The sequence below is a fragment of the Amia ocellicauda genome, chromosome 15, assembly GCF_036373705.1.
Source record: "Amia ocellicauda isolate fAmiCal2 chromosome 15, fAmiCal2.hap1, whole genome shotgun sequence".
Classification (NCBI taxonomy): Eukaryota; Metazoa; Chordata; class Actinopteri; order Amiiformes; family Amiidae; genus Amia; species Amia ocellicauda.
Window position 1 is genome coordinate 491,190 of NC_089864.1, and position 13,351 is coordinate 504,540.

At 41.0% G+C, this 13,351-nt stretch overlaps 1 protein-coding gene across 1 annotated transcript; it reads left to right on the forward strand.

The window, feature by feature from the left end:
• The first annotated feature begins 257 nt into the window (after nt 1–257).
• LOC136771473 (class II histocompatibility antigen, B-L beta chain) lies at nt 258–12,537 on the forward strand. Its single transcript, XM_066723807.1, has 6 exons — nt 258–367; nt 3,044–3,316; nt 5,825–6,106; nt 7,295–7,408; nt 11,479–11,505; nt 11,937–12,537. Exons 1-5 carry the CDS (start codon nt 298–300, stop codon nt 11,502–11,504), a joined length of 765 nt encoding a protein of 254 aa, XP_066579904.1. The 5' UTR covers nt 258–297; the 3' UTR covers nt 11,505; nt 11,937–12,537.
• Nucleotides 12,538–13,351: the final 814 nt, after the last annotated feature.

The following is a 13,351-nucleotide window of genomic DNA, read 5'->3' on the forward strand; positions in this document are numbered from 1 at the left end:
AGCTCCAGCTCTGTCAGTCTGTAATGCAGCCCAGGAAACTGCTCTGCTCTTGTTGAAGATTCATAAAGCAGAAGAACATCAAACAGAGAACATATATATCATAATGGAGGAAATGAAATGACGCCTCCAAGAGCCAGTCTCCCTAGATACTCTTGATGTCACATCACAGCTGTCTTTGATTTGTGCTGCATTCACTCAGACAGTAAACTGTGTAAAAGCGCCCAGTAAAATCAGAGACTCTCACTCCTCTCCTCACATTCAACACTCTCTCGCGCAGAGTTTATTTCTGCTCCCAGGATGTTGTTCTTTCAACTGTTGGCCTTTTTTTTAATGTTTTCTTGGGACCATCTGAAACACATTGGAGTTGGTAAGTTGTACTATTGCCATTTAAAATATAGATGTTTGCTAAGACAGAAATATTGAAAATTTGGCATATTGCAGAATTCAGTACTATTTACTAATCAGTCACCCTATAGTACCTATGATGTCCAAGGTTTAGCAGAATTGAAAATTCTAGTAGAAAGTGATCTGCTCGAAAGATGCATTATGAACTGTATATTTTCTTATGCACTTACGTAATTTTAAACTTGTAAATTGTACCATGTCTTGATCTGTAATTCTAGACTGTATTGCACCGTTATAATATGTTTTGTAAGTTTGGATAAGGGTGTCGGCTAATAAACAAACAAACAAACAAACAAATAAATATATAATAATAATAATAATAATAATAATAATAATAATAATAATAATAATACATGACAAGAAGGGAATTATGCAGAAAGGATTTGTAGTTACAAGGAGGGGATGAGGGAATACCAACATGTCAACATGGCTTAGAAATGCAAGGGTAACACTTTCTAATATGTTTACATAGGTAACCATTATTAGATGTTAAATAATGTATTAATATATGATGAACAACAAACTGCAAGACTGTATAGTGGTATTCATAAACTTATAAATGGATAAATTAGTCTGTGTATTAACAATGAACATTGTTATTCAATAATGAATAACAACCTTTAAATGCATGATTTATTTATTTGTTAGCAGTTTTATATGACAGTTTAATACAATTTGTGTTATTTCTGCATTCATATACCTGGATGGTTGGCTTGCACAATAAGCAGCACGTTATTACAGTCCCTCCAGAAATGTGCGATTCCGCGATCGCAGACTTTGCCTTCGTCCACAGAATTCTCTCCCTCACGCAGAATTCCACAGAATAAGACACTGACTGAAAATATAAAAACTACAAACAAATGTGGTAGCATAAATAACCACTAGTTGTCAGTAATGTTACATTAAATAAGTAGCGCCTATTTTGCATTTAATTCACTTGTAACCACTTTTGTCAATGATCTCTGTGGTGCATGTTTGTATTGCTTGATCTGCTATTACTGTCATAGGAGAAATAAAACTAAACAGCTTAGCTTTGCCAACACGATCAGTTACCCATAGAGGTTTAAAATGTGGAGATTTTTTTAACCAAATAGCTATAGTTAAAAAAGTTGGAAATGTATCGGCTTAACACAGATCTCCACGAAGACGTTGCAAGTTATATTGCACAGTCTGTAACAGAATTTACAAACATATTTGTCACAATACATGTATCAGATAAATTAAAACTGTAGCTTATGTAAAACTGGATGGATAATCATTGTCTTTGCCTTGAGTTTGACAAAACTTATATTGGGATGGACAATCATTGTGTATAAGTATGTGAGTTATTATGATGTATACAGGGTTATACGGTTTTGAATATAGATGGGTGTGGTTGGTCTGGGGCTCCCCTAGCCCTGTTGTTGAGGGGAATGGGGATGGGGGATACTTGGTCAGAGTAGGAATACACATTTTCAGAAAATACTGACAATTATGCCATAGTGGAAGGGACCACTTAAGGGCTAGGAGTTCTGGGCTGTGATCCAGAGGGCTGTGGACTGTCTCCAGAACCCCTGGCCCTCCAATCCCACACCGCCACACTCCAGGTTCAAGAGAGGACACAGTATGCTTCTGTACCTCCTCGACAAGCTGAGAGCAACCTGGGATCACCTGGTGATGGTCCCTGTCCAGGCTCAGGTGGAAGAGGCTTACGCCAGAACCCTGGGTGCACCTGCAGTGGGCTTGGTGGACTTCCCGCATGTTAACTCCACCAGTGCCGTGCTGGTCTCCCTAACTCCTCTGTTTGTGGAACCTCTCGACCTGGCCTGCCCCAACAAGCAGTGTCGCGTTACGGAGACCCTGTTCCGAAGGGCTTATGATGCTGGAGACCAAGCAGCCCATCTGCGAAACACAGAGAGCCTGCTGGCCCTTTACCCTGCCGGAGCTCGACAGTGGGGAGTCACTCCTATCTCGGCTCCCAGGCCACAGTCCAGGCAACAGCTCCGACCTCCTGCCGACCTCTGTCACTGCATTTCCAGCACCGTCCGCTTCCCCTCCTGCGCTGCGGCCCTGAGGCCTTCCAGCAGCCTCTCGCCCACCCATACACCCCCCAGCACCTCTCCAATTGGCAATTGGCGGTTTCTGCCCCATCTTCGAACTGAAGGGTCTGAACCACCGCCTCAAGGTGTTGTGCTTCAAGATGCTCACCCTGCGCACCATGTCCCAGGCCATCAAGCCCCATAGACACCTATTTTCCCATCCCCATTGGACAGGAAGTTCCTCCGCTTTGCCTTCGAGGGCCGAGGGTGCTGCAGTGGTGGTTCAGGTCTTTACGGATGCATCCTTGTCGCAATCGAGCACGCTGAGTCACAATCACTCCAACACGCTGGAAGTGGCCTATAGGCAGCTTTGTTAGACAAACGCATTCACAGAGTTCCCTAGTAACAACAATGACCCATCCCCCACCGAGCTGTACCCTGGACTAGAGAAGTTCATGAATACATCTGTAACTGTTTTATACCAAATAGTTTATCAGTCTATGATGCTGCTGTCAACGGTGTAATAATACAAAATCCTTAATAGTAGTATCCCTCGTCACAAATGTTTATTGCACAATGCATTTTCTGTAATACTTTACCATATCTTTTCTGTGTTTCAGAGGGATATGTGTCACAAATACATTTTATATGTGATTTTCACAAAGGGAAAGTGGATGATGTTGTCTTCATTGAACGCCGAGTTTTTGAGAGAATCAAGTGGGTTGAGTATGATAGCAGGTTGGGTAAGTATGTGGGCTTCACTAAGAATGGGAATTACAATGCGGAGCAATGGAACAAAGATCCAGAGGAACTGGGATTATTGAGGGCCTACCAAGATGGCCTCTGCAAACCTGCCGCTGCTAACGCCAGCCACGCCATACTGGATAAAACAGGTGAGCCTCAGCTTTGCACACACACTCATAATTTACTCAATTTTTTGTAGACTGTGCAAAGTAAAATTAGATCTCTGTATTTGTTATGGTTGTATTTTGGCAGCAATTTATCCCACAGATTTAACAACCAGATTTGTGAGGTGTTTAGACAGTTGATTTACATAAACACATTAAGGACAAAGGATAGGTTGTTAATACAGCCTGGCTATCTGAAAAAGGAAACACTGCCCAAGGGGGAGGGGTTTCTGCCATAGGAACCCTATTGAAATCGTCACTGTATCAAAGCTGCCTTTGGCCCCTGCGCTCGTCACTCAATCAGGTCCCGTCCCACTTCCTGTTTGTGTAAAAGGTGACGTCTGCACAGGAACTTCCTCTTTTGCCCCCACCCATGGATTCGAGAACATGAGACTCTGTGTCCGTGTTTGTGCATCAGACCATTACAAACTGCGTATTTCGGTTGGGTGTTGTTCACCACCGTTCCACTACATCTTTGCCTCTGTCTTGTGTTTATATTGGTTATATTTAAAGCTAATCCCTTGGGCAGTGCTTCCGACTTGAAAGATAACTCATGTTTTTCCAAGTTAATTATTTTAGTTTATAATGTTAATGTTAGTAGAGGGTCAGTAAAACTTTAATTAATGCATCACATTTTCTTTCTATGTATCATATATGTTGTTGTTTTTCTTATTGTTTCACTCTGATTTAAATGGAAGACAGGTTAGTAGTTAACAATAAAACGATTAATTTGGTCTGAATTTGCATTACATCTCAAGGTAGTAACGTAACACACGTGATGTTACACATTTCTCATTTCTACCAGTGGCACATTCCTCATTCTTGATTCACAAGGAAGATTTTCATTTGTAGTTAATTAAAAAAAGATAATACATTTTTCCCCAACAAATCCCAATTAAATACATTTTAGTTTCAGATTGTAACACTACAAAAAGAATACAGTAGTAAAACTACAATTATTATTATTTTATAATCCATTATATTTTTTGTGCTTATGTTTATTCAGAGAACCAGAAGATTTTATAATTTCAGAACTGTGTTTATTTTGGAGATCCCCCGATTGTTTATTTGCAACGTGGGGCATCACTGGTAAAACAGTGAGCAGTATTGTGAATTCAGACCACATGAAACAGCTTGTCATCATTTTATTTTAAACTACTAACCTGTCTTCCTCTTGAATCAGCTCCTGAATAATATGTGTTTATTTTAGTGTGTATTTTAAATATAGCCAAAAACTCATCTATATGTCATTGTAACTCAGCACTGACCCATACCTTCCACAATTGTAATAATACAGCATTAAATTTGACCAGCACTGTTTACTGCATGTGCTCTTTAAACACTGAAGTCTTGTAATATCCAATACTAAATAATACTGAAAGAACCCAGGTCCCATAACTCTCCCTTAGTATTGTGGGGTGCCTTGAAGTAGAGTCACATAAGTAGTACAGAGAACAGACAACCCACCTCCTCTCATTCGTCTCAGAAACATGAACTGTACAATTACATTTAATTTTGGCAGTTATTTAACAGTAGCTCAGGTTAGTCATATGGACTTAGATAATATTCAGTTGTGGGCCGACACCTGGCAGATGAAATTCAATGTGGACGAGTGCAAGGTAATACATGCAGGTAATACAAATGTCCACTATAATGACACTATGGGAGGAATAGAACTAGATGAAGTAACGCATGAGAAAGACCTAGGAGTCTATGTGGACTCCTCACTTTCTCCATCCAAACAGTGTGGGGAAGCAATACAAAAGGCAAACACAATGCTAGGGTATATTGTCAAAAGTGTAGAGTTGAGAACAAGGGCAGTGATGTTCAGACTGTACAATGCACTAGTTAGAGCTCATCTGGATACTGTGGACAGTTCTGGCCTCCACACTTCAAGAAAGATATCGCTGCTCTAGAGGCAGTTCAGAGGAGAGCAACCAGACTTATTCCAGGTCTGAAGGGAATGTCCTACTGAGAGACTGAGGAACTGAACCTTTTTACCCTGGAACAGAGGAGACTACGTGGGGACTTGATCCAAGTCTTCAACATCATGAAGGGCATCGACCACATCAAACCAGAGGAGCTTTTCCAGATCAGCAGGGACACACGCACCCGGGGACACAAATGGAAATTGGGTTTCAAGGCATTCGACACAGAAAACAGGAGACACTTCTTCACACAGAGAGGCGTCACAATCTGAACAAACTCCCCAGCGATGTGTCTGAAGAGACAATTTGGGAACATTCAATAACAGACTGGATAGGATCCTTTAGTTATTAATGACACAAAACGAGCACGATGGGGCGAATGGCCTCCTCTCGACTGGACTTTCTTTTATACTTATGTTCAAATTATAGTCACCTGATCTAAATACTTAACCTATGTTCTACTGTGCTGCAACTGAAGTTAAGAAATCTGCCCCAAAATTTTAAAAATGCATATAGTTATATTTCAGTCTGAATTAAAACCATATTCATCTGCTTTTGTTTCCAGTTGAACCCTCTGTCAGTATCACTTGGACCCCAGCACTCAGCTCAAAGCAGCCCACCACTCTCGCATGCCATGCTTTTGGCTTCTACCCACAACAGATCAAGGTCACCTGGCTGAGAAATGGCACTGAGGTGAAGCACGGCGTGATGTTCACCGACCTGATGGCTGACGGAGACTGGTACTATCAGATACACTCACACCTGGAGCTCATGCCCCGGTCTGGAGAGACCATCTCCTGCAGAGTGGAGCACAGCAGCCTGAAGGAGCCCCTGGAGATCAAGTGGGGTGAGAGACACCAAAAAACTCTTAATTGTATTGATTGAAAAAGGGAGATGTCACAGTTCTTGATAATATGCGTAGTGTGTGCAGTTTGGAGCTCCTCACTGGGATTTGAACCACACTACCCAGGAGCTCCTCCTCCACTCCGCACTGCACCAGCTCCACCCAGTAGAGCGATCAGCCAGCTCTGGGTTACATCAACGAGCCATGTTACTTACACATGTATAGTAATAACTGACAGATGAATGGACACAAAATATAATACAAGTTTAATCAAACAAGAATAAAATACTCAATAATATATATTATTTACATGTATTTATTTTTGTGGATGACCACAATGCATAACATTGAATGAGAATCTTAATCCCACCTGCCCAATTGCAAATTACAGACTCAGCAATTGATGGCAGTGAAGACATGAGGGGCTTTTACAAAAGCATCGGTACATTTGATCAGGATCAACTTTCAGCCGCCACAGGGGTCATCGCCTGTGCACAAACACGCAACTCCAAACTCCATTATATGCACGTATTAAACTAGTCTTTAAGAACACGGCTGTATCAACAACTCGTTTTATCCCATTGTGAATTATTCTAACAAGTAAAACCAACACACTTGCATATTTTATCGTATTTTTAATTAATAGGCTATACAAACATTTTTTGCAAACAAAATAAGTTACTTTTTCCAGCCAAAGCATTTTAAATTAAAATTAAATTATATATGTTTTTACAACAGTAAAGTAACAAGTCTTTTAGTGTTAATTTGATCAATATTATATTTATAATGGCAGTAGGGAAGTGTCTCCTATCTACTCCACTGATGTGAAGGCTGTCTGTCTGCCCCATCTCTAAAACACTGCCGCCACAGTGCATGCTGGGAATTGAGCCAGTCAAGTGTCACACTGCCAGGATCAGATGCTACCGATCCTTTGATCTGGATCTGTACCATCTCCCTGAGAGGTGCATTTGATCCGATTGCCGAGCGTTTACACTGCCCTTTCTGAGCAGGACCAAATGTACCGACGCACTTGAACGGAACAGAAATGACAGTGTAAATGCGCCTATTTAGGTGCCTCTAACAAACAGAATCGTGCCAACAAGGACCTGGGTTCTGATTAATGATTTACAGGTGGGTTGATGCTTTGATGGAACCTGGACCTAAAGATACTAATAAACCTTGTTGTTCCAGATCCCTCGATGCCCGGGTCTGACAGGAACAAGATCATTATCGGGGCGTCTGGTCTGGTGCTGGGTCTTGTCATCGCAGCTGCAGGGGGAGTCTACTACAAGAAGAAATCCACAGGTAAAAAGGAGAAGATGTTTGTCTCACTTTGCATGTCAGTAACTTTGAAGAAGTTTTGGGATAAATATTCTGTGCATTCTATGATTGTGTGCCAGGCTGCTGTCTGTCCGCTCCCTCGCAAACAGGCTGTGGGCAAGGAGCACCGTGGCGACTGAATAGAACTAGTATTGCATGAGAAAGACCTAGGAGTCTATGTGGACTCCTCACTTTCTCCATCCAAACAGTATGGGGAAGCAATAAAAAAGACAAACACAATGCTGGGGTATATTGTCAAAAGTGTAGAATTGAGAACAAGGGCAGTGATGTTCAGACTGTACAATTATTATTATTATTATTATTTTATTTCTTGGCAGACGCCCTTATCCAGGGTGACTTACAACATAAGTGCAAAAATACAGAGAAGTACAAGGCATCAATCATTACAAATTCAACTTAGCTAAAATACAGCAATTCAAAATACATTTTACAAATTACAATTACAATTTACACAAGTACAGTGTAGCGTTATGTTGGGTGTATTTTGATAAGAGCATTTGGGCTCTGAGCTGAAGCACTGATCTAAAGAAGATCTCTCCCCCCCCAAAGTTATCAGATTTCCTTAGCTCATCAAAGTGACAGTTTTGGGGAGGATGGCACTGAGAAGAGGCCAAATAGTTTGGAATCCTGCTATGAGATGTCTGGAGAAAGGGACCTGTAGGTGATAAAAACTCTTTGAAGTGGACGAGAGCCGAAATCCCGACATAGAGCTACGAACCCGGGCCAACCGGCATTTCCAAAAGATGGCATGGATTCACATCAGTCATAAATCAAACCCCCCTCCAATAGGACACTGGGGGCTGAAACCGAAATCCAATCTCAAGAACTCAAGAACCAATCACCTATTGCTCTGACAGACTATAAAGAACAGCGCACAGTCTCTTTCTCGCTCTCTCTCACCTGAACCAGAAACTCGCTGCCACAGCTCAACCTGTAGCTCTGTTGCCAGAACCGGAACCAGAAACCAACTAAGTCTTTGCCGGCAACAGAAGAGTTAAACTGGGAGAAGGAGATTGAGCCGTATGAAGAATTCTTTTAAAGGACTTTATTAAATAAAGAACTTTACAGACTGCGCATGCCCGCCTGTGCCCACCTGATCAGTGGAGTTTTACAGCTGGACAATTGACTAAGTCGACTGTATACGAAAGTGTCAGTCATTTAAATAGCTATTTGAGTCGTAAGAAACTTGACCCTTGGAACAAACAGGGCCCTGCTTTCCTCAAAGACTTTGTCTTCAAGTAACTACGGTGGAACCCCTGCTTACAAAGAAGATTTTGTGCACAACCTTGGAGCCTTCAAACCAGTGGAAAATCTGTTTGGAAACGACTCTACATTCGCGAAACCCCAACTTCCAGGTGCATCGACTGAGTGGAAGTTCTTGGACAAAGCCGAACCGGACGGCCTTTGTTCCAACCACACGGACCTCGTGCCGTGTGCTGTTATCTGAGCCCGAAGACAGAGAGGCCTCTCTGAGACGAAGTTCACATAAGTTTAACAGTTTGGAGTTCATGATTCATGACATTTGAGAAATCAATTAGAAATGTTAATCTGTGATTCATAACTCTAGAATGTGTAATATCATTTAGTTTTCTTAAATATAAATGTGTGTTGCATTAAACTGTTTTGTTGATAATTTTAGAAATAAAATCTGTCAATGCCAAGAAATATCTTCTCATTCCTGTTTAACTGTTTAGTCTGAAATTGACACACATTAATAGACATTAGATTATTGGTGGCCCTGCCTATCCTTGATCATTGAATAATAATCAGTTAAGGGAAATTGTGGTAACAAGTAATGATAGGATCTTTCTCGGCACCTAAACTTAAATGAGACTGATATATATATAACGAGAAGTTACCTGACATAAATACTAACCTGCGTAGTTATTTAATGTCTGACTAACAATACTAATGAGAGACTCACCTTCGTCTTACTAACCGGTATTGTAGTCAATGTGTTTATAACCTTTTTTGTTTAACGATTTGTGTTATCATATGCAATCCCATGGTCTTTGATTTGGTCATGGAAGTGATTTGTCTTTGATTTGTTGATCTAGAGTTGAATTTTAATTAGTTTTTCCCTTTTGTATAATTAGTGTAGTGCTACATTTAGTCTTTGTTTTTGAATAAATTTGACAATTTATATCTTTGGAATTGGTGTCTGTGTCCAAATATTACAGAAATTAAGTTCTACAAGATTCCAGGATTCGTGATAAGGTGATACTATAAATTCACTTCTTAAATTGAAATTTATAATTGTACCTTACGCTACATACAGTAAGAGACGTGAAGCTAAGTGCTGTCAAGATGTAGGGTTACAGATGAGGGCTACGGGAAAGGGAGCAAGAGGAGAACAATCAAGAACGTGAGGAGCATAATAAGCTGAAGTGCTATCTAGCAGGGATATAGGACTAATATTACAAGTGCTGTCGGAAGAGATGCGTCTTGACTAAGCACCGGAATGAGGTCAAGGACTCTGCTGTTTTGACTTCGGTGGGCAGGTCGTTCCACCACTTAGGGGCCAGGGATGAGAAGGAGCGGCTCTGGAGGAAGGAGAGTGGGGAGGAGGCAGAGTTAGCCTTCTGGCACTGGAGGAGCGCAGTGGTCTGGTGGGGATGTATGGAGAGACGAGTGACTGAAGGTAACTTGGTGCAGTGTGGTCGAGACAGCGGTAGGTGAGGGTCAAAGTCTTGAACTGAATGTGTGCCGCTATCGTGAGCCAGTGGAGGGAGCGGAGCAGTGTAGTAGCGTGTGTGAATTGGGCAGAGAGACACCAGACGAGCCGCAGAGTTCTGGATGAGCTGGAGTGGGCGGGTAGTGGATGCAGGCAGGCCGGCCAGGAGGGAGTTGCAGTAGTCCAGGCGAGAAAGGACCAGTGACTGGACGAGTAGCTGAGTTGAGTAGTCGGTGAGGAAGGGACGGATCCGGCGTATGTTGCTTAGGAAGAATCTGCAGGTGCGTATCAGCGTGGTGATGTGCTGGGTGTAGGAGAGTGCAGGATCGAGGGTGACTCCTAGATTTTTAGCGGAAGAAGAAGGAGAGAGTGTGGTGGATTCCAGGGGGATCGAGATGGGGAGGTCAGCAGAAGGTGAGGAAGAGGGGGGGAAAAAGAGGAGATCTGATTTGGAGAGGTTGAGCTTGAGGTGGTGTGAGTGCATCCAGGTGGAAATGGCAGACAAGCAGGAAGAGGGACACATGCACCCGGGGACACAAATGGAAATTGGGCTTCAAGGCATTCAAGACAGAAAACAGGAGACGCTTCTTCACACAGAGAGGCGTCACAATCTGATCAAACTCCCCAGCGATGTGGCTGAAGAGACAATTTGAGAACATTCAAGAACAGACTGGATAGGATCCTTGATCACTTAGTTATTAATGGACACCAAATGAGCACGATGGGGCGAATGGCCTCCTCTCGACTGGACACTTATGTTCTTATGTGACGTCAGTGGTAGCTGTGCTCCGTCTATTTAATCTCGCTCCCTGCCTGGGGGACTGGCGCTCCTGCCTTGGTCTACGCGGAGGATCTTATTTGTTGTGGATGTTCTGTGGGCTTTGTTTTTCCCCTTGTATTGTATTTTTTTCGTTGAACTATTGAGAACTTTAATAAAGCCAGGACACCGCCGGAATATTAGACTCTCTCCCCACCCATTTTGTCCGACTTTTACACACACACACACACACACACACAAGTAAAAATAATGTGATATGTTGTAACAATGGTAAGTCACCCTGGCTAAGGGTTTCTGCTAAGAAATCGAGTAATAATAATATTATCAGTATGAAGCTTTATATATTAATTGTTTTCCAGTGTTACAGCAAAAATATTTCTGTATATTTGTATTGCTTGTGCAAAGTTGTTTGTATGATATAGCTTGTATGCAGTTGTAAATATGTTTGGACAGTTTTGATGCCTAAACAATATTACTATGATAAGAAAGCTTATTACAATGATATAACACATCCATATAAAATGCCTAATTTCACGATTGTTTTCTAAATATTGGTTTATTTCTCCCTCTGTCTTGTAACAGGACGTATACTGGTCCCAACAAGCTAAGGTAAGACTCCACACAACACATTTTATTTCTTCACCACAGTTTTAGCTCACTGCATAGATAATAAGAAGTTCTGTCATTACTGTGAAAAACACATTCTGAATACAACCGTATATGTGTAATCCTGACAGACACAACTGTAAAATATAACCCATTGCTTCATAATTTAGAGTTACAATTTATGAATGAATTAACAATTTTAGAGTTTTACACCAGATCTGACTTGTCAGTAACTTGTATGACAGGGCTGGTTTAATAATTCACCCCAAAATTATCATTTTAAATATATTTTCCTACAAAAAGATTTTTTTTTCTATGTTTATTTACGTTTTGGTAATAGGACTATATTTGATTTATATATAAATCAAATAAATACCTCTGTGTTTGTGGACCCACAAGTCCACAGATTGTTCAATGTGACGCTTGTTTTACAGACACCTTCGAGCGCATGCAGACGGGTTTAATGGAAGAACAACGGAGGGGTTTGCAGATACAGAAATATAAATGTCAAACAAATGTGACCTGTGGAATTATAATCCAGTTCTAAACTTGTTGATAACTAATGTTGCACTTCAGGGGCCTCATGCAACTACATTTTGGGGGGAGGGGGTGGCACAGTTGGACAACAAATTAATTATGTTACAAATAGTCTATATTTAATATTTGTATCTACATCGTTAGAGTAATGTAGTAGGGTTGCACTAATGGTTATTGTTTTTTTGACATTTTTAGTTTGAAGTCATTTCACTATATCCGGAAGTCTTTTCATGGTTAAATGACAACTCGTTCTGTGAATTCGCCAGGCAACAATTGGTTCCCGACAACTCGTCCTGGCGACAATTCACCCACATCATACGTTCCCCCGCACGAGCATTTGTAACAATTAATGCATTTACTGATTGTACAGCCATAGAACACATACATATACATATAAGCTTATACATTTATTTGAGACTAACTCCAATAATTCAATTGTAAGAGAATTTGGGATTGCTTGGTTTTTCAGTCAGTCTAAATAAATAGTTGAACTGAAAACTCAAAGTCAGTTGGTTTCTCTTTTAAGATCCTTTTTAGAGGGAAGATGCGGTCAAGTCACAGATGTGCAATAATCATTTATTTTGACAAAAATAGGAAACTAATATCATTCAATTATATTACTGAAAATAAGAAATATTAAGCTTCGCTGGATTACAGTAAGAAACAGATAATACCCATTTTCTTCTTTCTCCTCACAGTACAGCTTATAGGCCAGTCTGGTCAGGCAGGAAGCGATGTGTCTCTCTCTGTCTCTCCTCTCCAGCTCTGTCTTGTCTCTCGTTGCAGGATGAAGAAGTTAAGAGAAACTCAAATTCTCTTTGTTTTCCCTTTTATAAGGTTTCCTTCCAACCAATAGCATTTTGCCACCACCATGACTTGGGTGTCTTATGCTAAAGTAATCTAGAAGTGGGGGTCATTTCGAATTTGACTAGGAGCCAATCAGAGGACAGGTCCCTTTTGGTCTCTGGTCATAAAGATAGGGTTACCAGGGCTACCAGGGGTTACCAGGGGCTACCAAACCAGATGATATAGAATTTCCCATAGAAAAATACATTCTAACAAATAATATCTTACACAATCATGTACAACTAATCAGGACAGTTGGGTGCATCTATAGGCTACTTAAAATAGGTTTCACAATAAAGCTTTTGTCTTCACTGGTGTAGTGGTTATGGACCAGTGCTGTGATCCAGGCGTTTTAGATTCAATTCCTGATGTAGGGACGTTATTTTGTAAGTAGGTATAGTTTTTTTTTATTATATATATACACTAATCAGCCATAACATTATGATCACCTGCCTAATATTGTGTA

Coding starts and splice junctions, on each gene's coding strand:
- LOC136771473 (XM_066723807.1), top strand. CDS start 298: ATGTTGTTCTTTCAACTGTTGGCCTTTTTTTTAATGTTTTCTTGGGAC. Junction 368..3,043: donor TCTGAAACACATTGGAGTTG/GTAAGTTGTACT, acceptor TCTGTGTTTCAG/AGGGATATGTGTCACAAATA. Junction 7,409..11,478: donor CTACAAGAAGAAATCCACAG/GTAAAAAGGAGA, acceptor GTCTTGTAACAG/GACGTATACTGGTCCCAACA.